This window comes from Pseudophryne corroboree, chromosome 9 (assembly GCF_028390025.1).
Source record: "Pseudophryne corroboree isolate aPseCor3 chromosome 9, aPseCor3.hap2, whole genome shotgun sequence".
NCBI lineage: Eukaryota > Metazoa > Chordata > Amphibia > Anura > Myobatrachidae > Pseudophryne > Pseudophryne corroboree.
Window position 1 is genome coordinate 128,773,408 of NC_086452.1, and position 26,343 is coordinate 128,799,750.

The window sequence follows — 26,343 nt, forward strand, 5'->3', positions numbered from 1 at the left end:
GCTGAGTCTCTTCAGAATGATTTAATTAAACTGGAAGCATGGGCAGCAGACTGGAGAATGAGATTCAACACAGACAAGTGTAAGGTAATGCACTGTGGTGGTAAGACCAAAAATAACGCCTAAATACTAAATGGGGTAATATTAGGGGATTCTGTACTGGAAAAAGACTTAGGGGTTCACATAGATAACAAATTAAGCAGCAGTACTTAAAGTAAGAGTACAGCAAAGAAAGCTAATAAGATATTAGCATGCATAAAATGGGGAATTGATGCAAGGGACGAGAGTATTATACTCCCATTATATAAATCACTAGTGAGGCCGCATCTTGAATACTGTGTGCAATTTTGGGCACCATACTACAAAAAAGATATCCTGGAGCTAGAAAAGGTTCAGAGGCAGGCAACCAAACTAATTAAGGGCATGGAGATGCTGGAATATGAGGAAAGGCTTGCAAGGCTAGGCATGGTTATATTAGAAAAGAGGAGACTAAGAGGGGACATGATCAACATCTACAAATATATAAGGGGTCAATACACAGAGCTTGCGCGGGACCTGTTTCCAATAAGATCAGCACAGAGGACACATGGTCACTCGCTTAGGCTAGAGGAGAGGAGTTTCCGCACATTGAGGTGAAAAGGTTTTTCACAGTAAGGACAATACGTGTTTGGAATTTCCTGCCTGATAGAGTAGTAACGGCAGACTCAGTCAACACCTTTAAGAATGGGTTAGATAAATTCCTACTGGATAAAGATATTCAGGGTTATGGTTCCTAGTCACGCATTAAAGTTAATATAACTAGTCCAACATAAAAATAACTAGTCCTAAAATAAAACTGCATAGGAGACCACAAACAGGTTGAACTCGATGGACAATTGTCTTTTTTCAACCTTAGATACTATGTTACTATGTTAAATGAGCGGGTTCAGACAGAGCATTCCTGGAATTATATGACAGACATATAGACATATGTGTGTTTGGAAAATCTAGTTTTCACCAGCAGTAGTAGGAGTAGGAGATGTTGCCATGTCAAGTTCCCCTGGATTATGATTCTGTCTCTTCTAAATCTGACTGACTGTGGCCACAAATGTGGTCTCTCCCTACTTTATTAAAAAACACTTTGCCGAACTTGCAATTTCCATTTTTACCTTTGCGGCTACTGTATATGTTTTCATAAATCTGGTTGAGATGTTGAAACTTGTTTCATATTCTGCTCTAGGCTTTAATTTAAACCCAGGATAAATTACAGCAGCAACTCTGGAATTATAAGGCAGCATCTCTGGATTTATACAGCATAGGCCGCAACCCTGGAGAATTACACAGCACAGCAGACAGGCAACAGCACCCCTGGACTTAAACTGCAATGGGGCAGCACCCCTGGACTGATAAGTCAGAGGGGCAGCTCCCCATATAGGGCATCACCCTAAAATGATGTGACATTCAAAGAAAAAACGTACAAAATGGAATTGTCCTTTGGCCCTCCTACCCACTCTTATGTTGTATAAACAGGACATGCACACTTTAACAAACCAATCATTTCAGCGACAGGGTCTGCCACACGACTGTGGCTGAAATGACTTGGTTGTTTGGGCCCCCACCACAAAAGAAGCAATCAATGTCTCTTTGCACAAACTGGCTCTACGTTCCCCAACTCTGCTGCCTTGGTATCACTCTTGACTCCTCCCTCTCCTTCACTTCCCACATCCAATCTCTAGTTCTGTATACCCTCTATTGTTCTAAGTGTGTTGTATGTAAAGTGCTGCAAAACATTTGTAAATTGTAAATATAATAATAACCCCAACTCCATCAGAGCACCCATATCCAGCACAGCATCCCACACCCAGTACAGCACCCCTCACCCAGCACCTCTCTACCAGCACAACACTCCTCCCCCATCACTCATATTACTGGCTGACAGTTGACTTACTTAATTCTCTAAAGATTTGAGGTACCAGCAGCCGTTGACATCTCTGTCTTTTCGGTTCCTTTCTGTTCACAGCTGGACTTGATGGCTGCAGTGCAGCCTGCTGGATGCGGACAAGTGAAGTGTGACTCCTGAGCTTTGCAAAGGCCCAGGACTGCCACCAGAAATTGTGTGGCACCGAAATGTCAAAATATGCAGGGACCCCCCTCCTCTCCCACAGGCACATTTTTTTTTTAAATAAATATATTCAGTATTCTTTTTAAAAAATTCTAAATCGACATGAAGCAACACCATTTTATACCCCTTGCACCATATTAAGTCCCCACAGTAAGGCTTCTGACACCAAATTATGGTGAGTTGTGTACCTTGGACCTTCTATAAAGTGAAAGCAATGATTAGAAAATTGTTATCAGACATCAGTGGATGAATTTGATTATAGAGTATGTATGCCAGTGTGTCATAGAGACCCTGTTTGTCCACCTCCAGTCCTTTCCTTTGTAAAAAAAAAAAAGCCCCGGGCCCCCTTCTCAGACTGACAACAATCACACAAAGTCACAAACACATATATTATATACTTACAAATCCGTCCTCCTAAGCGTCCTCTCTCCTACTCTGTCTGTGTCTGCTGCTCCTGTCCTGAGCTATGGCTCCTCTTCTCTTCACTGATTGGCGTGACATCATGCCGTGCCGCTTGGCTCCAACAAACATTATCAAACAGCAAGCTTCAGCTTAAGGAAAAGAAATACCCTGAGGTATTACTACTCCGAGGTAAAAAAACCAAGGGGACTTTTATAGGAACAGGCCCATTTTTGACCAGTTTTTAAAATAGGATGATTCAGCATTGGGAGTTACACTATTAATTTCTTCCTAGTGTTTATATGTGGCATTAACCACTTATGTGTATTGCATTCAACACACCTTTGCATTTGTGACCAGCAAGCTGCAGCTTGCTTATTGTGATAGGTGGCGGGTGGCACGGATCTGCGGTGGGCGGCAGCAGGCGGCGGGACGCAGCCCTCCAATGACAGCTTCAACAGCCGCGGTCAGTCCCACAAGCAGAGATCTGCAGCAGGTGGAGGGGAGTAGCCCAAGGCCCGCCATTGCCAGCTTCAGCAGCCGCGGTCAGTCCCACCGGCAGCATCCACCACTGGGAATAGCGACAGCGGGATGTTTGAACAGCCCAGGCCCTCCACTCTCTGTCAGAGTGGCCGGGCCCGGGACAAGTGTACAAAGGGCATGCCCTTGATGGCGGCCCTGCAAAGGCCCATCGGACAAGCTGCTGTGGCTGGTCATGTGGAGCAGCCCTCTTTTTGGTAACCTTGTTCAAATGTTTATCAACTACAGTGAGCCACATATACAGTAACAACATTGGGACCCTGCTACTGTGATTATATACTGTAGCTGGAGGACACACATTTACTCCTTCATCATGGGCTACACAATATGGATTAAGGTGTCAGAGACTGACTGAACTATCCTGAGAGTCTCCACCTAACACCAGCAATAGTGGTAACTATAATAAATATATGTACTTATTGCTTAGCCCTTTGGGACTTCCAGGGAATCCCTAGTTTTATGCAATCTGTTTATTTATAGAGCTATCATACACTTCTGTCATTTAGCTCATATGAGATTTGTTTTTACCTTTTTTTATTGTTGTACTTTATTATATGATTTTATATGCTATTAAATATCTGTGTTTCTATTAAGGTTGTCTCTGTGATTCTGAGCCCTTACATAGTCTGCCTTGTGTGACACCCACCTAGGCAAGTATCATGAAGTCCTATAAAACTAAGTTCTCACTAGATGTCCCCCCTTCCGGTCAGTGGGCAGCAAGATTGTGTTACCTGTTCATTTGGACAAAATTCCTGTGGACTTTTCATCTGTGTGCAGTCCAAACATTTATGGTTGAACGGACTCTATAAATATTGCACTTAAATCTGCTGATACTCCTTCGGACCAACGCTAATTGGATCTCACCCTGGCAAATAACAATGCCATTGGTCAACTGAGTTCATCCAGGCCTGGTACTTCTACACAGGACATTTATATTTAACCCATAGGAACAGACCATAGAAGGGGGCACAAAAACACAATTTTTGCACCCATTTGTGATTGATATATACCTATACCCACTTGTGACTGTTATCCTGTTGATTATGTGATTTTAATATTTGTGTACTTTTAGTATTAAAAGTGGTAAATGATTGATTAGCACACTGTGTTGCTGACATGTGTACCTAAATGTATATTCATTAGATTTGAGCGCTTTTTCTTTTATATATAAGTTTCCACTACAACCTTGAACACAATACAATTCAGTTCTAATACGCTCAGTCATAAATTATACCATCTTCTGCAAAGGATTTAATTTATATCACTGGGACACTTCAGTGAAGCTTCCTCTGGTGCAAATATGTTTAAATGATTATCACTCTCAACAACAATTTAGATTAGCATCCCAGAATGAATCATTTAGAACAGACAGACATAGATGCTCTTGACAGTCTTATCGCATTAACATTACAATGTACAATAACGATTATATTTAGAATAATCATATACAATTGGGGCCCGTATTACCTCTATAAGTTATAGAAAGAGTTCTGAGTGGACCTATTCCAAATAGTCTATTTCCTAAGAAACAGTGTGAATTCTGATTTGGATAAAGTTAATAAGAGCTTCAAGAATATTGAATACCGCTGACTCTGTCTATCCAGGCAGTTTACTGATTTTCCCCTCTGTAGACATTAAGTTTACATTGTAACAATTCTCTGTCGGTTGGGTAGCAAATATAGCCTTTGATGATTTTAGTATCTTGCTGACTGATTCCTGGAGAGCCTCGAGCTTTATATATCTACAGGCAATAGCCCATTTACAGGTTTACTGGATGGTCTATAACTTTGTTCCTTTACATAACGTGGTCACTGACAGCCATTTGCTTTATTAGGTATAGCTTTTGTAATGGACGCACTTAATCCGGCTGTGCCTATGTCACTAGTCCATGAGTTGCAGCTGTCAATTAATAGTAATAAGCTGTTTTATATGTGCACCATCTATTTATCATGAGCAACAAGCAGCTAATTCACACTGTAATTAACTATTACTCAAGTAGATCAGTGTCTAGGCTGCTTCTGTCTGCAGTATCCAATCTTTTAAACTATGTAGAAGTCTCTCTTTGTGTACATGGCAGCCAGCACCTATTTATTAATTACACGTCTTGCTGCACCCTTGTGACATCTGGAATAATGGATAACTAAAATGCAGGGTCTGTTCAGGGTAATTTTCTACAGGCCTCTCCAGTGATCAAGGGCTGACCATCTGTGCGTCAGTAGCAGCTGTTATCCTTTCTTGTTTCCCTACTATGACTGTTGATGCGGCTATCTTCAGTTACGGAGAACAGCGCTGTCTCTGGTAAAACCACTTCTCCTGCTTACATTCTCCAGCCACCATCTCTCCTCTAAGATGGCTGCTCAATGACCACCAGCTGTCACACCAGCCAGCATGAGCCAGCCTCTCCCTGACGCTGCATGCGATATCTGTGTATCCAGTGCACGGGTGAGAGTTCCCATTCACCATGCGCTAGTTCTGTAGCTCTAATCATACTGTCACCAATGATGCTCTGGCTCCATTAAATTTATATAAAGGCAGTATTTACAAATAAATGAATGGCTCCACTCACCTGGAAGTACATGAATGCTGGAAGTCCAAGCTGGAGATGTTGAAGTCTGAACATGATGCGCTTCCAATACACTGATATTTTGTGAGTAATTTATGGGAAAACAATGGCTGTGTTGGGTGTTTTATTTATTAAATTACTTAAATATTTAGGCAATGTGTACTTGATGTCCAGGCATGCTGGCACTTGTGGTTCAACAAGTGACACATGTATGTATAATGTGTATGTAAGAAATTACCTTTACCTTATTGATGTTTGCATTTATCCCTGAATGGAGAAATGTTGGCACACAAGGAATGTTTAGTTACTGCCAGCAAGATTTAGAACAGTATTTCTGTACATTACGTACACCATTGGTTGGACACATTCCAGCAGATGATGACATGCTCATGCTTTTGATGTCAGCGACTTTTAATAGTATAAAAGCAGAAGCCTTTTACTGGCTGCCACATACACTGTGTGCTGATCTCAGGTGTTCAACATGATGCTCATCACAGTGTTTATGCTGGTTGCTGTAACCCTCTCTCAGGGGACAGGTAAGTATGTAATAGGAATAAAACATCATCTGTAACTGCAAGTTTATTATTGATATATATTTTTAATGTTTGTCTTTTACCCTCTGTAAATGTTATTATCTGTTTAATTACTGTATGACATATTAGGTGCTGATTCCGTTCCTGATCCAAAGTGTGTAGCGCAACCTGGGGATAAATCAGCATGCTTGTCACTTACATTTGTAGTAAGTAGTATTGTATTTACATGAAATATATACATTGCTTCTGTCTTTATTACCTCTTCTCACCCTCCCTCCCTTCTTGCACTTATTATCTGCCCCCATTCATCTCATGCACATTATTTATGTCTTTTCATCCTTTCCAGTAGATCCTCCTTTCCATCTCATTTATTTTCTATCTTTATTTTCCTTTTATTATGTCACATGTGATCTTTTTATAAATATAATATACTAACTTATGTTTTATTTCTTATTGTATTTTTCAATAGAAAACTGGAAAACTGGTTACAGCACTTCAAAACTTCCTCTGTGCATGTCCTGAAAATGCGGTACTGTAAATAAGATGATTTCTATGTTTTACATTATCAGTGATAAATACAGATGAACACAAAAACAAAATTCACAACCATGAAGCACTTACATTCCCGCCAGTATGCCCCATTGGAAAATGAAGATAATGTAGCCAATGCCCATGAGTTCCCAAAACAACACCTGTCTTTGGATGAGACCAAACCTCTTTTTTTACATAGAATAGGAAGAGTGAAAATAATGAATTTCCAAAATGACAATTTTAAACTTGTAATTAACAAGTACTTTGTAGCTTTAGAGCCGTGATTCTCAAAATTAGTCATCAGGGTACCCTGACAGTCCAGATTTTAAAGATGTCCATGCAGTGATGGTTTAATTATTACCTCAGTCAGTCTGATTACACCATGTGAGAACAAGAATGGATTGCTGTATAATCTGCTGTAAAATCTGGACAGTTAGTTACTCTGAGGACCAAGTTAGAGAACCACTGCTCTATAGACATAGTTTACAAATTTGGTGCAACATTGCGCCTGATATACCAATTTGTTTTGACTTTGTCAGTAGTATATATATATATATATATATATATATATATATATATATATATATATATATTTAATCACAAAACACAAAATATTCAATTAGCCAAAATTATAGAATGGAATGAAAGTGAATGAAGCTCTATACTTATCCCTATAACTTGAAATAGATACAAAATTAATCTTTATCAAGGACCATTCACACTGGTACTTTAAAATTTGTACAGTTTCTGTTACAAATAAATGTGTGTACTGCATGTGTGTATACATATACAGTATATGTATATATAGTTATTTACCCCTTTGAATATTAATGCAACAAATATCTAGTCTTTCTTTTTTAGTTAAGTTATTATTTATATTTTTTACAGGGTCAAGCTTTCAATTTCCAAGAATTTAAAAAATTTTATTCTGCGCTGAAAACTGAACTTGTAAGTAAATGATTCTGCATAAATTTATTAACATGAAGAATAATATGATTGGTACATGTGGTAACACAATGGTTTCTTTCATGAAGGAGGGTTACTGTAGTAGCATTTTATCACTTCATCATGCTCTAGATATTCCCCATTGAGAAACAGCAATTTTCAACAAACATACAGTACTGTATTTTCTTAATTTACCCAGTGACAATGTTAGAAGTACGGCTTCAGGGTAATCTAAATCTGACAGCAGCTGACATTATATATATATATATATATATATATATATATATATATACACTGTATGTATGTATGTATGTATGTATATGTGGATAGATATATATAGATATATATATATATATATATTTATATGCACATAAGTAGAGGAGTTCCGTCCAGCATGTAGACATTTTGTATGCATAATATTTTGCATGCAGATAGTTACACTCACAACTATTACACAGAGAATATAGGCATGCTGCATATTATTTTAAATAGCAGGGGCTGCTTGTGCATATTATTTGCATGGTTTCATGTTTGAAGTTAAATGATTGCCATTAACTTGTTTATTGACTAATTAGCTTGTTAGCATATAGTAGTTTAAGTGGGCTCTGGAGGCAGTACCAGTATACTTCCTGTCTTTATGCTGGATGGATCTCATCTACTTTTGTGCATCTTGATAATGACCCTCATGAGTTGAAACATCGACCAGTGATGGTGGCTATGATGGGCTAATAAATCTTTGTGATTATATGGAATTTGTGAGTGTCCTCATCTTGACTTATGAACCAATAATCTGTATATACAGGTTGAGTATCCCATATCCAAATATTCCAAAATACAGATTTTTTTTTAGTGAGACTGAGATAGTGAAATCTTTGTTTTCTGATGGATCAGTGTCCACAAACTTTGTTTAATACTCAAAGTTGTTAAAAATATTGTATTAAATGACTGTGTGTGTAAGGTGTATACAACACAAAAATGAATTGTGTGTAATTGTGTGTATGTACACAAAGTTTGTTTTATGCACAAAGGAATTAAAAATATTGGCTAAAATTACCTTCAGGCTGTGTATATAAAGTGTATATGAAACATACATGCATTCTGTGCTTAGACTTGGGTCCCATCACCATAATATCTCAATATGGTATGCAATTATTCCAAAATACGGAAAAATCCAATATCCAAAATACTTCTGGTCCCACGCATTTTGGATAAAGGATACTCAACCTGTATATATATATGTATATATATATATATATATATATATATATATATATATAATATTGTAATGCCCGGCACTCACAATATAATGTGTTAAATCCGGGTGCCCTCCGCAGCTAATGATCCACAAAAAAAGAAAAGGAATAGCAGCGGCACTCCGTTGAAGTAAATCAGCAAATGTGTATTTCAAGTCAAAAAAACATCACAGTGGTCACATGAAGAACCAACGTTTCGGGATCCTGAGACCCCTTTGTTCACGCCTTGACAAAGGGGTCTCAGGACCCCGAAACGTTGGTTCTTCATGTGACCACTGTGATGTCTTTTTGACTTGAAATACACATCTGCTAATTTACTGCTGCTATTCCTTTTCTTTCTTTTCTTTTTTTGTATATATATATATATATATATTTGCCACTTAAAACATATCTCATATGTCAAATAAATCAGGTTGTAATGACCCATGCTATATAATGGAAGGAGAAAAGTGACTACAAAGTTTCAGGCCATATGGGACAGTAGAACATTGTCAGTGGTGGCATTTCACCACGTACAAACTGCAAATCTCACAACGGATGTGCAGCTGGATAATGACAATACTCGGTGTATGATTACAGTAGGTTCATTCCATATAAATATATCATTAATTACGAATCCCTTTTGGGCCATTTGGCACCACTAACAATCTCCACCATGGGTAGCAATTCCCAGATGTTCACAGTGTCCCTTATATTGTCCCTGGTGCTTAGTGGGTATATATATATATATATATATATATATATATATATATCCTAACAGTGGCGGATCTAGACTTAACTTTTAGGGGGGGTTAATAATTATGACTCCTCCCCCTAATCATAGCCCCTCCCACTTAGTAATGCCCTTCCCGTTGGCTTTTTCCTAATGTTGCCATTACTAATAAAATGTTGCCAGTTAGTGGAGAGAACCCTGCGCACTGGTGATACAGGCTGGCAAATCACCATTCCTTCCATCAGGGGTGGTAGAGGCTAAGACAGTAGGGCAATTTAAACATATATGGGATAGACATAAGGATCTCCTCACAAAGAAATAAGGATCAAATAAGGTTAGAGATAAAAATAATGTAAAAAAAAAAAAGGGGCAGACTAGATGGGCCAAGTGGTTCTTATCTGCCGACAAATTCTTTGTTTCTATAACACACAGAATGAGCCGAAATTCACATTATAGCACACTGAATGAGCCGACATTCCCATTATAGCACACTGTATGAGCTGAAATTCACATTATAGCACATTGAATGAGCCGAAATTCACATTATAGCACACTGAATGAGCCGAAATTCACATTATAGCACACTGTATGAGCTGAAATTCACATTGTAGCACATTGAATGAGCTGAAATTCACATTATAGCACATTGAATGAGCCGAAATTCACATTATAGCACGCAGAATGAGCCAAAATTCACATTATAGCACGCAGAATGAGCCGAAATTTGCATTATAGCTTGCAGAATGAGCCGAAATTCACATTATAGCACACTGAATGAGCCAAAATTTACATTATAGCACACTGTATGAGCTGAAATTCACATTATAGCACACTGAATGAGCTGAAATTCACATTATAGCACACAGAATGAGCCGAAGTTCACATTATACACACAGTATGAGCTAAAATTCCCATTATAGCACGCAGAATGAGGTAAAATTCACATTATACCACACTGAATGAGCCGAAATTCACATTATAGCACACTGTAGGAGCCGAAATTCACATTTCAGCACGCAGAATGAGCCGAAATTCACATTACAGTACACTGAATTAGCCAAAATAATGCAGGCACTGGGGGCAAGGGGAATCCTACCCCCTTATTAACTTACACTGAGGCAGCGAGGAAAAAAACACAGGGGAGCCTGCCCCCTTCTTTACTCCGAGTATTGCAGCGTAAGGGCTTAAACCAGAGGTTCCCAAACTGTGTGCCGTGGCTCCCTGGGGTGCCTCGGGACACTTGCAGGGGTGCCCTGGGTTGGTGGTCCAGGACCAATTAAAATTATTTATGGTCAATATAATAGGCAAAACCAGTGCTGTTGGCTGCCAGTCATAAAAAATGTGGCCAAACAGGAGCAAATCTTGTCCCTCACCACACAACTGACCCTAATGATGACATATGAATGCGATCTTCTTAACGTAATATTTAGTTCTAAATTTCTCAATAAGAAATTTTTGGCCTAGGGGTGCCGTGAAAAAAATTCTGGTATTCTAGGGTGCCGTGTTTCAAAAAAGTTTGGAAACCACTGGCTTAAACAGTGTCTCACCCAATGCTGCGGGCCTGGGTATCTTTGTCCCATGTCTCACTGTCCGAGGTCCGCTTCTGGACTGGAGGTCCTCTGCCAGATCAGTCATGTGTCCCGCCACTCCACTTAAATGGCCGTCGAGCTGTCCCTGTCTTGGAGGGACATGGTGACATACACACTGGGGCTTTGAGGGACATAGTGACAAATATGGGGGCCAGGAGAGGGATTTGGTGACAAACATACTGGGGGAGGAGGGGCATGGTGACATACACACTGGGGCCTGGGACGGTACAAGAGCAGACACACACTTTAGCTAGGAGAAGAGGGGGGAGACATGGCACACAGATATTTTAGCTAGGAGGGAAGGGGGGAGACATGGCACACACACACTTTAGCTAGGAGGAGGGGGGAATGTTGCACAGGCACTTTAGTTAGGAGAAGAGGGGGGGGAGACATGGCACACAGACACTTTAGCTAGGAGGGGAGGTAGGGAGACGTGGCACACACACTTTAGCTAGGAGGAGGGGGAGATGTGGCACACACACTTTAGCTAGGAGGAGGGGGGAGACGTGGCACACACACACTTTAGCTAGGAGAAGGGGGGAGACGTGGCATGCACACACTTTAGCTAGGAGAAGAGGGGGGACATGGCACACAGACATTTTAGCTAGGAGGGGAGGGGGGAGATGTGGCACACACACACTTTAGCTAGGAGGAGGGGGGGAGACGTGGAACACACACACTTTAGCTAGGAGGGGAGACATATCATACACTTTAGTTAGGAGAAGAGGGGGGAGAAATGGCACACAGACACTATAGCTAGGAGGGGAGGGAGGACACATGGAACACAGATGCTTTAGCTAGGAGGGGAGACATGGCACACACACTTTAGCTAGGAGGAGAAGGCAGGGTAGAAGATATGGCACACACACACACACACACACACACACACACTTTAGCTTGGAGGGGAGGAGACATGGCATACATTGACATCTACTCGTATTTTGGAGTCCGACTCCGCAGCAGCATGAGGAGTCGAGATGGAGGCCGGGTCCGACTCCCGCTGTGGTGTTCGGAATGGGGTGGGAAGCAGTACAGCGCAGCGGGGGAAGGGGGGACAGTGTCCTGATGCGCGTACAGGGAGGAGGGGGAGTGGTCAGAACAGAGGCCGGCGGGGACAGGCTACAGTGATTTTGTACACTGCTGCCTCTGTATCCTCAGAGAAGGGACGGCAGAGGCAGCAGTGTACACAATCACTGTAGCCTGTCCCTGCCGGCCTCTGTTCTGACCATGCCCCCTCCTCCCTGTACACGCGTCAGGACGCTCTCTCTCTCTCCCCTTCCTCCGCCGCGCTGCACCGCTCTCTACCCCGTTCCCAACACTGCGGCAGGACCCGGCCTCCATCTCGGTGCCGGTATGTGTAGGGGGGGCGTTCGGCCTGATCGCCCCCTGCTAAATCTGCCACTGTATCCTAATAAAAGGAGGCAAGGCCATGCGCCATTGGAAAAAAATACAGAAAAATTTGTATTTTGACCACCTCCCTGCCCACACTGCAGCATGTGATGGGCTGAGGAGAAGATCTGCAGCTGCTTTTTCCAGGTAAGGGCTGGGGACCTGGGCCCTCAGTGGCCCCTCCTTCAGACCTCAGCCCAGGTAATTAGTACCCACCCCTATCTCTCGTCACCCTTCCTGTGTGTGCATTGTACTTTTATAACATTAGTTATGTGAATAGGATGCATATTATGTGGTAGAGAATGCTATTCTAAAGAAATCTAGTTTCCAAAAAGGCCCCTTAGTTTCTTTAAAGTGGAAAAAAAACTATATGTAACGATTACATTTTGAGCAGAACAACTTATGTGACTTCCTATTTAGTAAATTATTTAGTTAATAATAAGGTTAAAAAAAGTTGACTCTGAATTTGCGATCTATTTGCAACATTGTGATTGTTCTAAATATTATGCAGCCAGAACAATCAGGCATCTAAAACACAGTTTTTTTTGAAAATCATAGAAATATTTTGTGTAAGACTCTAAAGCTGGCCATACACCTAAAGCTTTATTGTGTGATCTGGCTGGTTGTAATTAAAATCTGGTAATGTATAGATGCAAATGACAATTGAAAATTTGCTCCTAAATTATGTAAAACTGACAAAAATGGTCCTTCAGACAAATTGGTTAAATCAAATGGATTTAACCAATTTGTCTGAATTACCATTTTTGTCTGTTTTCCAGTGTTTGGGAACAAATGGTCAATTGTCATTTGCTCTCATCCATTACCAGATTTTCATTCTAACCAGCCAGATTGGACAATAAATATTTAGTCCATCTTAAGGTCCTAATTCAGACCTGATCACTCTTCTGCGGATTTGCAGAGGTTTGCGATAAGACAGTCGCCACCCAGAGTGAAAATCCTCCTCGTGCAAGTCTGCGTATGCCGGGTGAAAAACATTGCGTACGCCGGTCAGCTGCAAATCCGTTTGCAACTCACTCACCATCTAATGTTTTTTCCAGTCTATGCAGTCTATGCAAAGCCCAGGGCCTACTCCTACAGTGCGATAGAAACAGGGGGATCGGGGCAGGAGCTGATGTCACACACCCTCCCTGAAAATGCTTGGGCATGCCCGCGTTCTTCCAGACACTCCCAAAAACGTCCAGTTACTGTCCCCAAACATTCACTTCCTGTCAATCAACCTGCGTACGCCTAGCAATCAAAAAAGACAATGAATTATTTCATTGTTTCCCATGTTTGCATTACAAAGCATACACATGCACAGTCCATCGATAATTGTCCGCCTTGTGAATTTGCACAACAGAGATCCTGTCTGAATTAGGCTCTAAGTTCCAGTGTGCTTTAGCATTTTGTGGACTAGTTTAATGGAGGATACTTATGGCATCTAAGACTGATAGGGACTGATTATTTTCCTGCTACTAGTGGCATATCTATAATGGGTGCAGGGTATAGAGTGTTCATGGGCTCATGTGTCCAAGTGGGGCCCACACTGCACACTTTGCACCCATTTATTTTATACCCAATTTTCTGGAGTCCCACAGTCAGTGGCAGAGCTGCACAAATCATAGGGAAAATGGCACAATGGCCATTTTTGTGTGTTTTGTGCATGCACAATAGGAAGAGTCTACTAGTCCTCACTAGGGTGCTGCTGGTTAGAGAGTAGGGTGTCCAGATGGAGACTGCACACAGGCCCCTTCTCTCTTAATGCGTCCTTACCTGCTACTGTAAAAGTGGATAGAGTCAGTAAGTTGTGTCGGCAGGGCTGTAGACACTGGGCACTAGGGTCACCAGGGGATCCTAGCACTGTCCCAGAGTCTAGTGCGCATGTGCAGATATCCAGGAATATGGTGTGGTGGCCATTTTCCCAGAGATCTCCCTACTGTACATGTGCAAATCTCCAGAACAAATGCTGCCGCACCATTTACCGGAGATTTACTTAAAGATGCTGCAGTCAGCGGGGGACTTCAGAGAGGTATTTAAAAAATTGGTGTGCAGTGTGAGCCCCTCCTGGACCTCAGGGGACTGTGTTCATTGCACACACTGCACCCATTGTAAATATGTCAGTGGTGATGAGAAGATCAATAGAAGAATTAATTTTAAATTTTTAATTGTTATTTGAAATTTTTTTCCCAACAGTTATAAAGTTATAGAATGAGAAACACTTAGGGATCCCCATCTACCATCAATAGTTAGCAACCATTGATGGTTTGAGGTTGATGCTTCTAACATTGGGGCAGATGTATTAACCTGGAGAAGTGATAAACCAGTGATAAGTGCAAGGTGATAACGCACCAGCCAATCATTACAGATTTGAAAAATAACAGTTAGGAACTGATTGGCTGGTGTGTTATCACCTTCCACTTATCACTGCTTTATCACTTTCTTATCCTTTCTCCAGCCTTAATAAATCTGCCCCATAATTAGGAGAGGTACACATATTGTGATGGAAGACTGATGGTGATGTGTGTATGCTGTGGTCTCAACAAGTGTGGTAGCTAAACATTGATGGCTGCTTTGATATAATACAGCAATGGAATAGACATTGATAGACAACCCTAAAACAGCTCCATGTCACATCATCAGAGGATTTACATGTGTCTTCCACTCCAGGGGGTAATAGAGTAAGTTTAATGTATGATAGTTAGATGAGCATAAAAATTCAAGATAAAAAACTAAGATTGCTTGTTTATGTTTTTATCGGAATACATAAATATGAAGATTTAAATGAGAAATGTGGACCTTCTTTTGTTTACACATATATGTCCATAATATTTTATTAAAATGAGTATAAGACAATTTTTATATATAAGGTTTCTGAGGAAGTTATGGGATCCCCATAATGAAACACGCCCGCTGGTTTTGCAGTTGCCTGTAGGTGTGTCATTTTACTGACTGATTGCTTGCCAGTTCATCTACAAATACAGAGGACTCTCAGCTCTACTCAGTTGATAGCAAGAAATACTTTTGTGTTGGATGTTGAATTAAACATCTCAGTTTTTGGGTCTCAGGGCTTTGTAGTAAGTAAAGGAAAATTGGCTATTCCCTCTTATGCAGTCTGGTCCTTACAGTCATTTAAAGATATCTAGTTCTCATCAGTAGCTGATATTACCTATGGGCTGCAGGACTACCTCCCACCCAGTAAAATCTGCCACATCCCGCTCAGTGCCAAAAGAAGAGAGAAAGAAGACTCTTGTTTGGGCGCACTCTTAATAATATCAATCCAAGATGGTAATAAATAATAGATTTAAACTTAACTTTTATTAAATCTTCGCCTAAAAAATAAAATTGGCAACCAAAGTACTGCAAGCTAAAAAACAAAAAATGTTCTGATCCATGAGCACAAGAAGTGATTGCAGATAGGAAAGTAGCTACATATCACGTCCATCTTCCCTGGATCAATACAAAGCAAGTTTGTAGTGATAAGACCTTACTGGGTCAATCAGTGTGAGGCATGACCCACTCACTAGATTCACGCTGCTGATAATACCTGTTATTTCAGAAAAGATTTATCACAAATGTCCCTGTTGTTTACTGTTTGTTGTTCCATATAACATATATGGGGTAAATAGAAAATACCCTAAAGTTCAGAAAAAAAGTAAAAAGTGGTGATCCTGCTGTTAGTGTTAACATCAGAGAATTGAGCCTTCCACCTTCACTGGGTATTCCCTGGGGGTCTCCCGCCAAGAAGCTGACCCAGCCCACCACCGTTTGGCTTCCAAGATCGGACGAGATTGGCATGAACGTTGGGGTTTGGTAGTAGGAAAATGAGGCTGATAATTCTGACACACTAATGAGAGTGCACCAAAATGGGGAGAGGATAATCCCACCTAAAGTTGGGATTCAGGGGAAAAAGAAGAAAAAGCCTGGAAACAGCAGGAAGTGGGGACAAAAATGGTAACAGGGACTGGGGACTAGGAAAGGGAAGGAAGGAGGGAGAGGGGGGGGGACAGAAAAAGGGGGGAAGAGAGAATAGGAGTTGATCTGCTGTCCACGTTAGACAGGGGTGCGTGACCCCAGGTTAGAAGCCAGGGATTCACTTCCCTGAATCGTGGATGAGAGCCCACTGAATTTCAGTGTCAGTGAGACAGATGCATGCTTCATTGTGACTGACAGTGACTTCCCATTGGAAGTTCTACATGTCATTCACAGACATTACAGGCAGCCCCAGGGGGAGGTGTTTTACCCTCTGGAACTGCCAGATCATGCTGCAATAAGCAGGGAGCGAGCTTGCAGTAGGAAGCCACTCCCTGCCTTTTCGTGCAGCCCAATCCAACTTCTATGTGCTGCAGCTGATGCAGTCCCTAGAAACCAGTTATTTAGGGATGTGCAGTAGCACCATGGCCTGTGCGCATACAGACTTACCTGCCAGATCCATTGTGTTGATGCTGGGATCCGGCTGTATCCTTTTTGGGCATGGGGATAGTGGCAGCCCACCTAATAGTAAGTAGGAGCTGCCGCTGGTCCTCATAATTTGTGTCTATTTATTATGTTTGTGTATTTAATATAACAATGAGAATATAATATTGATGAAGTGAAATAAAGTGTGGTTATTTTGTATAATTGGTTCACATATGCCTTAATTTTATTTCGATATTTTAGAAGTGTCTTCTATTTTGTGTATAAACAAAGACCATTATTTTAAAAGAATGCTGCACAGCTACATATTTATACTGACATAATGAGGAAGAATGGTTCTGGGATATATTGCTAATGGGATAAGGTCATTAGAGCGACACCACTTAGGTCGACAGTCATTAGGTTGACCACTATAGGTCGACATGCATTAGGTCCTTTTGACCTGTCGACCTAGCACATGTCGACCTAATGAACATGTTGACCTAGTGTCCCTGTCAACCTAATGTCTGTTGACCTCAGTTGGGTCCACCCAACGACCCATACCCTTGCTAACTGTACTTAATGTTACATTATTGAGCAGAATTTTCAGAAGACAGAGATGTAAAGTAATAAAATATGTAATGATATTTATTGTGAAAGTATATTTTACTTATCATTTCTCATCAATCCACAGGCATGTGTTGGTTGTGATGTTAATCTTCTTTTGGGTACAGAACTGAACTTGGTAAGTTTATTGTACATACAAAAATTATACATCAATAATCATGTAATAATACAAGTATGTAAAGGTCTGTATACAGCTCCCTGGTGTGTTTAGCAGGAGGGGTTGAAATCTTATGGCTGGTCTGGTCACTAAATCTTGTCCAAATATAATTTGTACACTATGCTAATCTCTCTCTCTCTCTCTCTCTCTCTCTCTCTCTTTCTCTCTCTTTCTCTGTCTCCCTCTCTCTTTCTCTGTCTCCCTCTCTCTCTTTCTCTCTCTTTCTCTTTCTCTGTCCCTTTCTTTCTCTGTCTCCCTCTCTCTATCTCTCTCTCTCTCACACACTCTCTCTTTCTCTCTCTCTCTCTCTCTCTGTCTCCCTCTCTCTTTCTCTGTCTCCCTCTCTCTTTCTCTCTCTTTCTCGGTCTCTCTCTTTCTCTGTCTCCCTCTCTCTCTCTCTCTCTCTCTCTCTCTCTCTCTCTCTCACTCTCTGTCTCTCTCTCTCTCTCTCTTGCTCTCTCTCTCTCTCTCTGTCTCTCTCTCTCTCTCTTTCTCTGTCTCCCCCCCTCTCTCTCTGTCTCTCTCTGTGTGTGTATCTCTCTCTCTCTCTCTCTCTCTCTCTCTCACTCTACCACTCTCATACACACAACATATTACATACCTCCCAACTGTCCCGCTATTCGGACCCTGTCCCGCTGTCCCACCTGCGGGCAGTAGTGTCCCGCGGGTGGGGGGGCAGTTGGGGGGAGGCCTTGATCACCCGCTGCTCTGCTCTGCAAAGCAGCCGGTGATCACTGAATACATGCTGTGCGCACACGCACGGCATGTATTCAGAGCTGGGAGGGGAGTGGGGGCTGCCCAGCTGCTCGGGGAGCGCTGGGCTCGCCCCCAAAAGGCACAAAAACGGGACGTTTGGCGAGGTCACGCCCACTTGAGTGAGGCCACGCCGATCACGTGTGAGGCCACGCCCTTTTTCGGGTCGGCGCGCGGCTTCGCCGCGCAAGAGTCCCGCTTCCTTGGAGCCACATGTTGGGAGGTATGATATTATATGTACATTATGGGGGTTATTCAGATTTTGAAGCAAAGCAAAAAAGCTAACTTGACAAAACCATGTTGCGCTGCAGTTGGGGCAGATGTAATATGTTCCAACTCAGAGAGCTTTAGATTTGGGTGGGATATGTCCAAACTAAAGTCTAAATTGCAGTGGAAAAATAAAGCTGTCTAACATTTGTGGGCTACACACAAAAGCAGCCAGTATTTACCCTGCACAGAAAATATATTTAAATGTATTTCTTCCCTTTGCATTGCAAAATGGTTTGTTCCAGATACAAACTTACATGCTTTTTCTGCATTGCTCGGAAATCAGAATGAGACACTATCGCTTGCTAGGTTTTTTTTGCAGTCCTGTGTTCACATAGTCGACGCCAATAGGGGAGTGTATTTTCGCTTTGCAAGTGTGCGAACACATGTGTAGCAGAGCAGTACAAACAGATTTTGTGCAGTCTCTGAGTAGCCAAGGACTTACTCAGCTGCTGCAAGCACTTCAGCCTGTCTGGGACCGGAATTGACGTCAGGAACCCTCCCTGCAAACTCATGGACACGCCTGCGTTTTTCCAACCACTTGCAGAAAATGGTCAGTTGACACCTACAAACGGCTTCTTCATGTCAATCTCCTTGCGATCGCTTGTGCGAATGGATTCTTTGCACAAACTCATCGCTGAGTGCTGATTCACTTTGTACCTGTTCAACGCGCCTGCGCATTGCAGTGCATACACATGTGCAGTTTAGACCCGAACGCATGCTGTACAAAAATGCAGTCTAGCGATCCGGTCTGAATTAGATCCTACATGCACGCTATGAACTATTTAGTCAAATTGGTCACCTGTTCTACTTAACATTTTACACAGGAAATCCCCCCCCTACCTAAGATCCTACACTTGCCCCTGAGATGTATTGCTTATAAATGACAGGTTATGCTGTTATTCATCACCAGCTGCTTCCCATCTCCTATTTAGTCATTTGCAATATGTTACTGTATGTCATTTTAAACTGGAATTTAACTGAATTAAAAAAAAAAGGCGAACTTTCAAAAAATTCAAACAGGTCGCCATCAAAGTCAGGACACAGCAGGCAGTATACAGAGTTTGTGCGAGTATTTAATGACATATAAACAGCAAACAAACTTCACACAAAAGAAATAAATTTTCCAATCCATGGACCGTATGCACGGTGTCTCAGTTCCTCCGGGCACTGAGGGTCCAAGTCCCTAGCACTAGGGGAACTGCACCCTGCTTCCTAGGCCACTTATCAGCACCAATGTCCTGAACAGTAGACCTATCAGGGTTTAAATCCCTGCCAGTACAAATAGACAATTCCCAGCTGTGCCTGGGAAGGTCTAAAAATCTAGACCAAAGCCATGTGTTTGAGAGCCCACCCTTCTTTCCATCAACCACATCTCAGAGCCCCTATCCGTGCTTGGAACTTAACCAGTTTCTTTTACCTGCCTGCAAAGCATTTTCTCTGAGGCTAGATGGCTTTTCTTTAACCCTCTACAGAGAAGTTGTGACCAGGGAAATACTGCATTCCCTGGTGAAACTAACCCTGTCTCACTGTACATACCCCCACTTCACTTCTCCACAAGTGGGGAAGCGCCTTGTTCTAATGTTCAAATACAGAAATTCTAGTTCAATCTAGAAAAGTACTACTATTGGTTAGGACTATTTATGTGAATTATACAGTGCATCCGTAATGTATTCACAGCTAGTGGTGTCAGAAGGTGGGTGCGCAGGGTGTGGCCCGCACCCAGGTGTCACCCTCGGAGGAGGTGACACCAAAATGCCTGATGCGGATCCAGCCGTTTTCCAAAATGGAATAAATTCTAAAAAGACACCCCATAATGACAATGTGAAAAACGTTTTTTGAGATCTTTACAAAGTTATTAAAAATAAAAAACTAAGAAATCACATGTACATAAGTATTCACAGCCTTTGCTCAATACTACTATATGTTGATGCACCTTTGGCAGCAATTACAGCCTAAAGTCTTTTTGAATATGATGCCACAAGCTTGGCACACCTATCTTTGGGCAGTTTTGCCCATTCCTCTTTGCAGCACCTCTCAAGCTCCATCAGGTTGGATGGGAAACGTCGGTGCACAGCCATATTCAGATATTTCCAGAGATGTTCAATTGGATTCAAGTCTGAGCTCTTGCTGGGCCACTCAAGGACATTCACAGAGTTGTCCTGAAGCCACACCTTTGATATCTTGGCTGTGTGCTTAGGGTCGTTGTCTGGCTGAAAGATGAACCATCGCCCAAGTCTGAGGTCACGAGCACTCTGGAGCAGGTTTTCATCCAGGATGTCTCTGTACATTGTTGCATTCAACTTTCCCTCTATCCTGACTAGTCTCCCAGTTCTTGCTGCTGAAAAACATCCCCACAGCATGATGCTGCCACCACCATGTTTCACTGTAACAATTAAGCTGTAGGAACATCTCCAAGGATGATCAGTGGAAACATGATGCTCCTGAGCTCAATTCTGAGCTTCATGGCAAAGGCTGTGAATACTTATGAACATGTGATTTCTTAGTTTTTTATTTTTAAGAAATTTGCAAAAATCTCAAAACTTTTTTCACATTGTCATTATGGGGTATTGTGTGTAGACTTTTGAGGGGAAAAATGCATTTATTCCATTTTGGAAAAAGGATGTAACATAACAAAATGTGGAAAAAGTGAAGCGCTGTGAATACTTTCTGGATGCACTGTATATACAGTAATACATTTTTCATTTTGACTTGGACTAATATTAGAAGAGCAGCAATATACACATAGAAAGTTTTCATATTTACAGATGTAGTAGAATGTGTTGCCCCATGGTACTGAGGGCCTCATGCAGAGTTTAAAACAAATACAGCTGAAGTTTATATGTTTCAACCCTAACAAACACTGGAAGTGGTGTAGAGGGTTTTTCTTGTTTGGTTGCATGCAGGATAAATGCTGCCAGCTTTAACATATAGCACCTATATACTGGACAATTATGTTTGTACACTGCAGTGTTTATTTCTGCACATTTTAAATGCCCCCTCCCTGCAGACTAATATCATACATCCCAACTTCCCTGTCTGATATAGAGGGACTACTGTGTGGCGATGCTGTGCCCGGCGGGAAAAGGGAGCATGGCTTCGAAGAAAGGGCGTGGCTTCAGATAAAGGGAGTGGTGTTGGAGAAAGTGCATGGCTTCACTATAATGCTGCGATTGTGAGTCACAGCTCCCTTTTTCTTGCCACTATGGGGAATGGCCAGCGCTCTGTGAGCTGTTGGCATGCTCCCAGTCCCTGTAACTCCCGTGAATAGATGCTGTGGCCATGCACACATCGTCTATTCACTGCTGAGTGCAGGAGCCTCCCAACTGCCCCCCCACCACAGGACTCTGCTGCCCACAAGTGGGACAGTGGGACAGTCCCCAAAAAAAGGGGCTGCCCCATGACAATCAGGACAGTTGTGAGGTATGCTGTATTGTTTTCCCAAGGTGCAAAATTACACCTTATAATTGGATTTATTGCTATATTTGAGGAGCATCTTTAGGAGCAAAATACATTTTCTGGTGATATATGCAAATTTCTAGCACCCTTTTAATGTATCCTGGGGGTGTGGGACGCAGCAGGTATTGTTCCACTATTTTCACTGGCACAAACTATGGGATCTGATATATTGCAAGAAGCATTACAGTGCTGGATCCCAGTAGGTAACAACATATGCAGGTGGCATTAGCCCATAGTAGCCTGAGCAGTAGTTGCTCTCCCCACTGACACATGAGCAGAATAATGTTAGCATAAGCAATCCCTTTGCTTCCAGCTCTTTGCCTGGAAGGTTCATATCTCTTTTCTTATCTAGAGAATGTTAGTAAATTCCAGTGAAAATATTAATTTATGCTTTGTGAGTGTAGGGGATATTAGCACGTCCATGTCACAATAATAATGCAGGATGTGCTAAATAGGACTGTAATGATCTACTCACAGCTAGAGATACATCAGGCGGAAGCAGTTTCTCACCCTAATTACTATACCTTGGAAGTCATTCCGAGTTGTTCGCTCGCAAGCTGATTTTAGCAGAGTTACACACGCTAAGCCGCCGCCTACTGGGAGTGTATCTTAGCATCTTGCAACGATGTATTCGCAATATTGCGATTACAAACTACTTAGCAGTTTCAGAGTAGCTGCAGACTTACTCGGCATCTGCGATCAGTTCAGTGCTTGTCGTTCCTGGTTTGACGTCACAAACACACCCAGCGTTCGCCCAGACACTCCCCCGTTTCTCCAGCCACTCCTGCGTTTTTTCCGGAAACGGTAGCGTTTTTATCCACACGCCCCTAAAACGCCGTGTTTCCGCCCAGAAACACCCATTTGTTGTCAATCACACTACGATCGCCGGAGCGAAGAAAAAGCCGTGAGTAAAAATCCTATCTTCATAGCAAAATTACTTGGCGCAGTCGCAGTGCAAATATTGCGCATGCGTACTAAGCGAAATTTCACTGCGATTCGATGAAAATTACCGAGCGAACGACTCGGAATGAGGGCCCTTGTACATTGTAGTGATCAGTCACCAGCAAAATAGTTTAAAGTAAATTAAATGAGTGCATTTAGTTTTATGGCACAACTCTGACTGATATACACCCACATTTCATGTAATCTGACAAAACATAATGTACAGGTTTTATTCCAATGCTTTTATTGATAATGTAATAACTATGGGGATTATTCAGGTTTGTCAGCAAACCAAAAAAGCTGGCAAATGAACAGAACCATGCTTCACTGCAGGTGGGGTAGATGTAACATGTGCAGAGAGATTTAGATTTGGGTGGGTTATATTGTTTCTGTGCAGGGTAAATACTGACTGCTTTATTTTACACTGTAATTAAGATTTCATTTCTAATATGCAACTCAAATCTAACTCTCTGTGCACATGTTATATCTGCCCCACCTGCAGTGCAACATGGTTTTGCCCATTAGTGTGCTTTTTTGGTTTACTAACAAACCTGAATAAGACCCAATGTATGAACACATTTACATGCATTATAAAAGCATCCAATACTTCATAAAATTAAAATGATCTTACCACTATGTCAGACTTTATCATGCGAAATATCCTGCTAAGTACATGAGTCTTGAATTGGACATAATTTCAGTAATTTCTGTTAATGTGTTATTTAAGAATACTAAAGAGAAGATGTATATAATACTCAGTATACCCTGACATAGTGAGTGGTATTTATGCAGCTACAAGGATGAGGTAATATAGCGGATAGTGCATTTTGTGCTTCCTAGGGACACATAGGCAAACGCAGGGGGGGTTTCTGGTTGCACGGGGGGTTTCTGGTTGCAGGGGGGGTTTCTGGTTGCCTCTTGGCAAGTTGCTAAAGTGTTGACAATATCAATGGTATATAATACAATTACTAGAATTGCTGTCACATCATGCAGTTTAAGGGACATAGCAGAGCTGCTGCACATGCGTAGTGTGGCAGCTTCTTCTACCACGTTTTCTATGTGTGTGGATCTGATAATCAGTGCTCTGGACCAGATGGGTGTGGTATTGAAAGTCGACAGTAACTAGGTCGACAATGTCTAGGTCGACCACTATTGGTCGACAGTAACTAGGTCGACAGGGTCAAAAGGTCGACAGGGTCAAAAGGTCGACATCTTCTAGGTCGACAGGTCAAAAGGTCGACATGAGTTTTTAATGTTATTTTGGTGTCGTTTTCTTCGTAGAGTGACCGGGAACCCCAATTAGTGCACCGCGTCCCCTCGCATGGTGCCTTCGCTCCGCTACCGCTTCGCTCGGCACAGATTACCGTTCCAATCGTAGTCCACGTGGATCGTTAAGTATGAAAAGGTTCAAAAAAAGAAAAAAATTGTGAAAAACTCATGTCGACCTTTTGACCTGTCGACCTAGAACATGTCGACCTTTTGACCCTGTCGACCTTTTGACCCTGTCGACCTAGTTACTGTCGACCAATAGTGGTCGACCTAGACATTGTCGACCTAGTTACTGTCGACTTTCAGTCCGGATCCCGGACCAGATAGTACCTACCAGGAAGAAGAGACACGAGCCTTACTACGAGGAGGGAGAATGTGTGTTCAGAAAGTGCAGCACTGGTTCTATTATGTTTGTGTACTTATTTCTTATGAAATGCTTAACCTTTTCCTGACCACTTATCTTATTTATATGATTTAAATATGTTCGGTACAGCCTATACTATAGACAATCTATAGTTTTAAATATTAATAAGGCATTTAACACAGTATCCAGTATACTGTATATTGTTTACATTAATGTCCGTAGTCGTTACTGGGTTTTTCTGCCACTCCCCCAGACACCCGCTCTTGCTCCAATGTTCCGCAGAGTGGGAGATTGTGAATTGCATTTGGAAACCCCCCTCTAGAAATCCTGCGTTTGCCACTGGGACCATACACAATGTTATTGCTTTTTACAGGTACACTGAGATATTTCAGTAATATTCAGTGGTTACAGAATGTACCACTTGGAGACGGTGTTCCTACTGATGTTTGCAGTTATCTGAAAAGAATTATCATTTTAAAAAGATATTGGGGGTAATTCAGACCAGATCGCTCGCTAGCATTTTTTTGCAGTGCTGCGATCAGGTCGGAACTGCGCAAGCGTGTGCACCGCAATGCGTAGGCGCGTTGCACAGGTACAAACGGATCGCCACTCAGCGATGGGTTTGTGCGAAGAATCCATTTGCATGGGCAATCGCAAGGTGATCGACAGGAAGAAGCCGCTTGTGGGTGGTAACTGACTGTTTTCTGGGAGTGGTTGGATGCAGGGCGGGTGTGTGACGTCAATTCCGGCCCCGGACAGGCTGAAGTGATCGCAGAGGCTGAACAATCAGGTCTGAATTACCCCCATTATCTTTCCATCTCATGCAGAAGATGAACCATGTTTATTTTACATTAATGGTGTAATCCAATGACTGGTGATAAATGGTGAATGGTGAGGCCGATGTGCTGATTCTGATATTTAAGCTCAAAGAGAATATTTTTACTTTGTTTGCACTGAATAAAACAATCTGAATACACACATTGCTATAATAATTAAGCTATCTATTATTATGATGGCTAAGTAAGCCATGTTCTGTTATTTGGCAAAAGGGTATCAAAAATAAATAGTAAAAAATATATCATTAATGTTATATTCTCAAAAAAAAATAATTTAGGACTTGTTCAGTAATTTAATCTATAGTTTTTTCAATGCCATTCTAGGAAGACCTACTCTCTAATGATGTTGTGGATGTGGACAAACTAACATCTGCAGTAAATAATTTATTGGTAAGTTACAGTATATTTACTGTTGTTTTTATTATTTTTCTCTATCTTGTAAATATAGATATTAATATACTGTACATTGAATTGATTGGCAAACTGTCACAATCATGTCGCTGTCATGTAGTATGTGAATCATGGCATTATTGTGACATACTGTATAATAAATGAATTTAGGATTAGTACACAGGTTTGTTTAAAACACCACTTATTAGTTGTGACAGACAGATCCTCTCACTGTGTATGGAAAGCACTGTCCCATTACTTTTGGAGACATTAGCTCTGCACTAGAAACACACATCAAAGTTTCCTTGTAGCTTCCAGAAAAGCCCAGATGTCTA

The 26,343-nt window shown here is 41.6% G+C and overlaps 1 protein-coding gene across 1 annotated transcript in view; it reads left to right on the forward strand.

The window, feature by feature from the left end:
- Positions 1-6,053: 6,053 nt before the first annotated feature.
- LOC134957715 (uncharacterized) overlaps positions 6,054-26,343 on the forward strand; it is a 66,701-nt gene continuing 46,411 nt past the window's right edge. Inside the window, exons 1-6 of the mRNA XM_063939817.1 lie at positions 6,054-6,136; positions 6,263-6,339; positions 6,603-6,662; positions 7,553-7,612; positions 17,639-17,689; positions 25,943-26,008. Coding sequence (XP_063795887.1) covers positions 6,082-6,136; positions 6,263-6,339; positions 6,603-6,662; positions 7,553-7,612; positions 17,639-17,689; positions 25,943-26,008 — 369 coding nt within the window. The 5' untranslated portion in view covers positions 6,054-6,081. The remainder of the gene's footprint in view (positions 6,137-6,262; positions 6,340-6,602; positions 6,663-7,552; positions 7,613-17,638; positions 17,690-25,942; positions 26,009-26,343) is intronic.